This window comes from Gossypium hirsutum, chromosome D02 (genome assembly GCF_007990345.1).
Source record: "Gossypium hirsutum isolate 1008001.06 chromosome D02, Gossypium_hirsutum_v2.1, whole genome shotgun sequence".
Lineage (NCBI taxonomy): Eukaryota > Viridiplantae > Streptophyta > Magnoliopsida > Malvales > Malvaceae > Gossypium > Gossypium hirsutum.
Window position 1 is genome coordinate 26,731,086 of NC_053438.1, and position 7,996 is coordinate 26,739,081.

At 33.1% G+C, this 7,996-nt stretch overlaps 1 protein-coding gene across 2 annotated transcripts; it reads left to right on the plus strand.

The window, feature by feature from the left end:
- The first annotated feature begins 579 nt into the window (after positions 1-579).
- LOC107910646 (U3 snoRNP-associated protein-like EMB2271) lies at positions 580-6,590 on the plus strand. 2 transcript variants are annotated; one of them, XM_016838582.2, is made up of 7 exons: positions 580-1,163; positions 1,286-1,628; positions 1,837-2,061; positions 2,360-2,588; positions 3,149-3,327; positions 5,086-5,151; positions 6,303-6,590. In XM_016838582.2, the coding sequence occupies exons 1-7, from the start codon at positions 733-735 to the stop codon at positions 6,378-6,380; spliced, it is 1,551 nt and encodes a 516-aa protein (XP_016694071.1). In that variant the 5' UTR covers positions 580-732; the 3' UTR covers positions 6,381-6,590. The 2 variants fall into 2 exon arrangements, with proteins under 2 accessions (XP_016694071.1, XP_016694072.1); XM_016838583.2 differs by having other exon boundaries at positions 623-1,163; positions 2,360-2,558.
- The last annotated feature ends 1,406 nt before the right edge of the window (positions 6,591-7,996 follow it).

Sequence of the window (7,996 nt, forward strand, 5' to 3'; positions counted from 1 at the left end):
CTTTTGGCCTTATAGATTATGATTAATTCGTGTTATTTGATTTAAAATGTCAAAATCGAAAATTGATCGAATAAACAAATTAAACTGAACATGAAAATCGGTTAAATTAAAAACCTGAAAAAATTCAATAATTTTTGTTCAATTCACTTTGATTTTTCGATTTAGAATTTTTTTTCCACACCCATAGTTATGGGTAATTCTATACTTTGTATAAAAAAAGTATAATTTAGGATAGATATCAAAATTATCACGAACTTTGTTTTACTGTTCAATGTTATATCTGAATTTTTAATTTGCGGAAATTTATATATGAAAATATTATCGACATAACACTAATTTATATTCATATATTACAAACAAAAACAATTATATTAATAAGAGGATAATCACACTTTGACGCTAAGACTCCATCGATAATAAACATATTTATTTCTTTAAATGTATACAACTAACTAAAATTAAAGTCTAGTCCAGATATTTAAATCGGATATACATAATTGCATCAAATCAAATTTTATGTATCAAATTACACATTAAAACTATATATATAATTTTATATTTATCTATCTATCTATTATTATTATTATTATTATTAATACCATCACATGAGTACATAATATCAGCATTCTTATAGAAAAACCCTAGTCTTAAACCCTTCGGTTCTCGTCTCCTTTGCATTTTGAAGAAACACTTCATTTATTTAGCTGGTTCTTCATCTCTGATTGTTGAACTATGAAGAGCAAGAATGAGAAGAAGCGGGGGACGTCGGCCACAAAAGGAGGCCTAAAGGAGAAGAAATTTTCGCTGAAAAATGATCCCTTTTTCGAGACGGAGAGTAAGAAGCGGCGGAAAATGGACTACGAGGATGATAACATTGAGTCAGGGGGTTCTGAAGAGGAGGCGGAGATTCTGGGGGCTTCTGACGGAAACGGCGGAGAGGATGAGGATGAGAATGAGATTGAGGAGACTCCTGGTGAGATTCGGAAAAGAGTGGCGACGGAGCTTTTGGGTAAGATGAGGGCAATAGCAAGGAAGGAGAAAGAGGGCAGGGATGGGGACGAGGAAGTGGAAGAAGAAGAGGCTAGGGATTCGCTTGTGGCCAAGATTTTGCAGCAGGAACAGCTTGAGGAGAGTGGCAGGATTAAGAGAGTCGTTGCTTCCAGGTAAAAATTTTTTTTTTCTATTTTTAAAACGTCTAATCACTGTTCTAGTTTTGGAATATCGTAGGAGCACTTTTGCTTTGTTATTGAGAGATTGCTTACATTGTTGAATGTACTCAACTCAGGCTTAAAAAGCCAGAAACTGCTGATGGATTTAGAGTCATGGTGAAGCATCGACACACTGTTACTGCTGTAGCTCTATCTGATGATGACTTGAAGGGCTTCTCAGCGTCCAAAGACGGTACTATTTTACAGTGGGATGTAGAAAGTGGGAAGACAGAAAGGTACCAATGGCCTAGTGAAGATATTCTTAAAAGTCACGGGGCCAAGGATCCAAGGGGTCGCCTTAAAAAGCATAGTAAAAGTGTATTAGCCTTGGCTGTTAGTTCAGATGGCCGGTATTTGGCTAGTGGAGGCTTAGACCGCCATGTTCATCTATGGGATATTCGTACAAGAGAGCATTTACAGGTAATTCCGCCATATTTATCAAACTTGGCAGATATACTAGAAGATATTGAAATATCGTATACCTTATCAAAAGTAGAAGGAAAAAGATAACATATTTCTGTTTTTAGTTTAGTCAGTAATATGTAATCTCAGCAACTTAACCAATTCCTGTTTTTCAATGATGAAGTGTACAGTTTTCTCAATTTGGCCTTTCATATGTCCTCAACAGGCATTCTCAGGTCATCAAAAGCCTGTGTCATGTTTAAGTTTTAGGCAAGGTACCACAGATCTTTTTTCTGGATCGTTTGATCGAACAATCAAGTATTGGAACATGGAAGACCAAGCTTACATTGACACAATATGTGGTCATGAAAGTGAAGTGTTGACCCTTGATTGCCTAAGGAAAGAACGAGTATTGACAATTGGCCGTGATCGATGTATGATGTTGTTTAAGGTAAACATGATTTAGAAGTTTTAGTTCATCATCTGAGTAAACAATCTTGGAAGAAAAAATAACAATGTGATGTGGAGTAATGCTTGTGATAGAAGTTCACTTGTGTTCCCAGTACAATCAAAATTGTTGGATGTCTTCTAATATGCACACCCTTTGACCCTTCCACCCCATATATTCTGAGCATATTATTGAACTACTAGTAGAATTTGTTTCATTGAACTGTAGGCTAGATGGATACTGGGATATTGCTTTTGTTCTCCATATCTGATACGAATCCCTTTTGAACCATGCTGACTAGGTTCTTGACCAGTCTCGATTGGTTTTTCGTCCTCCACCAACATCTTTGGAGTGCTGCTGCTTTATTAACAATGATGAATTCTTATCTGGCTCGGACGATGGGAGTATTCAACTTTGGAACGTATTAAGAAAGAAACCTGTATACATTGTGAAGAATGCTCATGCTCTGCTGCCTGCTGGCCAAAATGTTGAACAAAAAGGCAGTGAAATTATCCCTGATAATTGTTTAGGTAATCACAAATATTTCAATTAACCCTGTTTTTCATGCGTCTTAAGCCCAACCTGGCCACCCTAGATACACCTTTTATCATTTAAATACTTAAAAATATTTTAAATGAATATGTGCAGGACTTTGTTTAGACTTTGGTCTATGTATTTGATTTATGCTCGTAGTTTAGTTGGATTTTGTTTGGCAACCCCCCCCAACCAAAAAAAAAATCAAATGAACTTTTAATCATTTTTATATATTAGACTTAGTTTAAAACAAAACATCTGATTTGTTTAAAAATGTGATAACTTTACGACGGAATCAAGCTTAAAGTATCTTAGGCTGAGCCTTGCCTGAAGTAGCACTACCTCTGGATACCTTTTTCATTGTGTTTTTGTTCCTTAATAGATTGTTTCTGTTTTTCAATTTTCTTTTAATTTACTCTATCAAAGTGCTGGTATGATATTGTTTTGACTCTAAAAAGGAACAGCCAAATTGTCCAGGTTTTAAATATAATTTTAACTTCTCCTATCGGCTTGCTAGCCACTGTCGTTTAATTTGTTTCATGCCTACACTCTGCAGAAAATGGTGATCACAAAATTGAGGGCTATAATTTTTCATCAACATATTCATGGGTTAGTTCAATCAGTGTATGTCAAGGCAGTGACCTTGCTGCATCAGGAGCTGGTAATGGTTGTGTTCGATTATGGGCCATTGAGACTGGCAGAAAAGACATCCAGCCTTTATATGACGTTCCATTGGTAAGTTAAAGACACCTACTCAATTCATTGGTTAACAGTTTACTACTGCTTTATACTGCACTTTTAGGCTTTTGAATTATCCGTTTGGACCGGATCTTTTGCAAATACCTAATAGAAGTCACTGAAATAATTAACATTTTCATCATTTTATTTTCGCTCTACTCAAACATGTCTTTGGGAAATACTAGTATTTTTTATTACATAAGATGCATGTGAATAATTTTTAAATAATAGATCCTTTAAAGGAAGTCTTTTAATGGAATTAAAATCTTGTAGGTTAGATAAATTTTATTTATAATGAAAATTTAAAATAGAAATATAGTGAATAACAATGTCTATTTTATGTCAATTCAAAAGTTCTCAACATTAGTAATGACTAGTAATTCTTCAGTGCTTTTAGCATTGAGGATTGATTTCATATCCAAAAAATTGGGGTTATGGAAGAATTTGCTTTAAATGTCTTGATTAGATGCTTTATATGAGATGAGTTTTAAGGGTGTGCTTGTTTGAGTGAAAAAATGTGAAAGGATAGAAAGAGGAGAGTAGAGAAGTGGAAAGAAAATAAATTTTAGGTGTGCTTGGTAGGAAACCAAAGTGAGGAAAGAAAATATTAAAGATGACCATTTTCAATCCTGATGTGTAAAACCAAATCATTCCAAATTGGAATGATAAGTGTGAAAATGAGAGATATGTTAGTTAAGTGTGCATAAACTAATGCAATTTCTAAAAGATTCATTTTCTTTCCTTTCATTTTTCAACTCCACCGGGCAGTGGATGGAAAAAAAAAATTTTACTTCCATTTTCCATCTTTGCCATCAAGCACGCTATTGTCAAGAAAATATATATTTTTCACGTTTCTACTTTTTTGCTTAAAGCTTTCGATTTTCTTTCCATCCAACCCAGCAGAAATTGAATGAGAAAAGTGGGAGGATAGAGAACATATATATATTTCCATTAGCATGCTTGGTAAGAAAAAAAAGTGAACAGAAACGAATAATTTTGTTTACACCAATTGCTTGGTATGATTTAAAAACGAAGGAAAAAAGTATGTTTTATCATTATATGCTTTGTAGTTAAGATGAAAACGTAAAATTGGAAAATAATGGATAATCTTATAAATATACACAATTTTCTCACACCACTTGTATTTTCCTTTCATTTTATCTTTCCAATATGGATGATTTGTTTTTGTTAATAGGTAAGGAAATGATTATTTTTGTTATTTTCTTTCTCACTTTTCTTTTTAATCAAGCGCACTCAAAATCATTTCTTTCCTCTTCTAGCCCCCTCACACTTTTCCAAGTGATTGTTAATTCCTAGTTATAGTATCATTCCTTCATGGTGCTGGAATTGATCTGTGATTAAGCCATTTAACTTTAACACTTATCTGATAATAATGTATACATTTAAAACAATAAATCCACTAATTAAATCTTGTTTGACTTCCTCCGAGCTGGCTATAATGTACACCAAGTGCAAAAAGCTCAAGTAAAAGTTGACTGAGAGGTGACACTTTTTGGCCTTTCTAGCTTGTAGTCCAAGGCTAAGTAATCAGTTCTATTAAACCTACATCACAAGAATGAGTAGCATCCGGTTGAGAAAGGTGGAAAATACTGGTTAATTCTATTGAGTCTTCTGTGATAATTTTTGCTTTTCTCTTGGAGTACTATTGAGGTTGAGTCCAAATGGTTGTGTCCTTATTTCAAATAACCTTTCTTCTCATTTTTGTTACTTACCAAAACCCTTTCCATGATACAGATGGGATTTGTTAATTCCCTGGCTTTTGCGAAATCTGGACAGTTCCTAGTTGCGGGAGTTGGGCAGGTGACGTATTTCCTTAACAATATCTGGACAAATCTATTCTTTTAATGTTAATGGTTTTGTTGATTTTTTCTTTTTTTGGAACTTGGGATGAGGTTTGTGAATATTAACTTAAATCTTATCTTACATGAACTGAATTAGAAACAAAACACGATAATATAATTGCATCCTTCTGTGCTGATTCTGAGGTGGCCTCTAATTAAAGAAATTATTCCTAGAAAGGCATCCGCATCTTTCTGGGAACAGTATCTTTCAATTAATTAATGGTTTGGTGCCTTGTCTTATGTGTAATATGTGCATACATTGAGAATTCCCCAAATTTTACATTTGTTTGTTTGTTATGTATATCCCTTAGGAACTATACCTCACTATCTCTTATACTGGCTAGCTGATTTTGTGTAAATAACATTTAGGCATTGCTTGGCAAAGTGGAATGAAAATTAGAAAGATGGAAATTGAAGTGGTAGAAAAATAGAAGGATAGAAAATATAATTTCTTTCCATAGGTGTGCCTGGTAGGAAAGATGAAATAATTGAAAGAGTAATTCTTTCCATCAATTGCTTGGTGGAGTTGAAAAATGAGAAGAAAGAAAACGGAACTTTTGAAAATGCACAATTTTGATTAACATACACCTCTTTTATTTTTTCTCCTTTATCATTTCAATTTGGGATGATTGGTTTTTATGCATTAGAATGAAAAATGATCACCTCTTCTATTTTCTTTCCTACCGAGCACACAATTATTCTTTTTCCACTTTTCCGCTCTCTCCTTCCATCCTTTCATTTCTTCACTCAACTAAGCACACCCTTAAAGGTTAAACAGTATAGCTCTTTAATCATATATGATATATAGATACGTGTGTACATATATGAATAAATAGGTGCTACTTCTGTTACAGTTTTAAGCTGAGCTGCTGTGAGGCTTGGATATGTGTTTGTGTGTACAGATTTTTTTTTTTCTTTTTTGTTTTTTTTGGGGGGAGTGGGTGGATTCATGTGTGTGTTTCTGATATCTTATGGCAAGTGTGTCTGGACACATTCAATATGATTGAATATAGCAACTGTGATATTGGAATGCATAATAGCATATTTATTTCCTTTTGGTAGTTTCATTGTCAGTCTTCTTGTTGCTTAAAAATACCTTGGTTGCTGCAGGAACCCCGACTTGGAAGATGGGGACGCCTTCCAACTGCTCGGAATGGAGTTGCAATTCAGCCCTTGAAGCTCTTGTAAGGCTGGACAAGGATTTGCTTGCACCTCTAACCTCTTCAGTTTTGACTACTATTGGCCCAACCAATCAGAGTAAACATACCAGTGTACCTTACAATTTAGTTTTTTTTTTGTAATTTTTTGACCATCATATTATTATCAGTTTATGAGTTATCTTTGTATCAAACTTGATGGCCCCTTGCAACAATTCACGACCAGTAACAACTTTTTCTATTCTTCTTTCAATTGCAAAAGATTATCTTTTTCCATCCAAATTTCATCATTTTTTATGAACGGACACTTTAACAAGAAGGCAAGTAAATCCACATAAAAGTCAAGAACCTCTCTCTCTCCCAAAAGCATCAAACAACCAGCAGCAAAAGAAAAAAGATATTGAGAGATTTTTTAAACTAATTTTACATTGGTCTCTTTTTATATTAACAACCAACAAGAAATAGAATATGGGAGCATCTTCTATCCATGTTCTTTCACCTCTCTTTCTCGGCCTTTGAGTTGTAAATGAGAGATCGATGTTTGCAAGTATTCGAATTTGACTAAAAAAGAATTCAATTTGATTTGGTAATTATCAAGCCGAGCTCGAGCTCTAGCAGTTCAAGCTATCGATCGAGTTGAATTTGAGCTTAGTAATACTTAAATGGCTTACGAGTTTGATCGAGCTTTTCATATTTTTATATTGTTAAACTACGTTATTGCATTTCAATATATATATTAACTCTAAGCTTAATTAGTGAGTCGGGCTTGAGCTCGAGTTCTAGCGTAAGTATAAAAATTAGTAGATGAACTTAATCGAGCTCGAGTAATTTGATTAAATTTTGAATCGAGCTCAAACTTAAAAATATATATTCGTTCAAGCTTGAGCCAAGTATTGAGTTCCGAATTTTGAGTTGAGCTTGAGTTTGAGCTTAACAGTATTCGAGCTCGGCTCGGTTATACCTCTACTTAATCTATTCTTTGCCAGAGCAATCGAGAGGATAATAAATGAATCCGCGTTGAATAAATTTCATTTTGGTTTATGTTGTTTGTTTATTTTTAAGTTGGTTTGTGTTTGCTTTCATGTTTATTAAGAATGTGAAGCAAGTTTATTTGTTTGATGTTCATCAAGATCAAGATAAGTTTTGATGTAATTTAAATTCTAATAGTCATTAGAAGTAGGTCTCTACTTTATTTATACTTCTTATGCCTATAAATAGAGACTTTGGAGAAGTTTTGTATAGATTCCGATTGATCGATAAAAATACGCTCTCTTTGCTCTCCTATTCTCTTTGTTCTTTATTCCCTGTCTTTTATTTTATAATAAAAATTAATTTTTTTATAATTATAAAAATAAAATAAGTTAGATTAACATTATATATATAAAGATTATCAATATATTGATAATCTAATCTATAATGTATAAATTTGTTAATTTACTAATATTGTTTTCATTATCAATATAAAGGTTATTATCACTCAATTAGACTTTGGATCAATATTAAATTACACTTGTAATTTTTTTTATTAATTCTCACTTAATTAGCTTTACAATTATATACCAATTAAAACTAATATTTAGCATTATAAATATATACATTATGTAATACCTAATTTGTACCCGGCCCGTACCAAATAAACAAATAAAT

Excerpts from the sequence above, each read along its gene's own strand:
- LOC107910646 (XM_016838582.2), top strand. The coding sequence starts at position 733 with ATGAAGAGCAAGAATGAGAAGAAGCGGGGGACGTCGGCCACAAAAGGA. Across the intron at positions 1,164-1,285 it reads AAGAGAGTCGTTGCTTCCAG|GCTTAAAAAGCCAGAAACTG; the intron begins GTAAAAATTTTT and ends TACTCAACTCAG. Across the intron at positions 5,152-6,302 it reads TAGTTGCGGGAGTTGGGCAG|GAACCCCGACTTGGAAGATG; the intron begins GTGACGTATTTC and ends TGGTTGCTGCAG.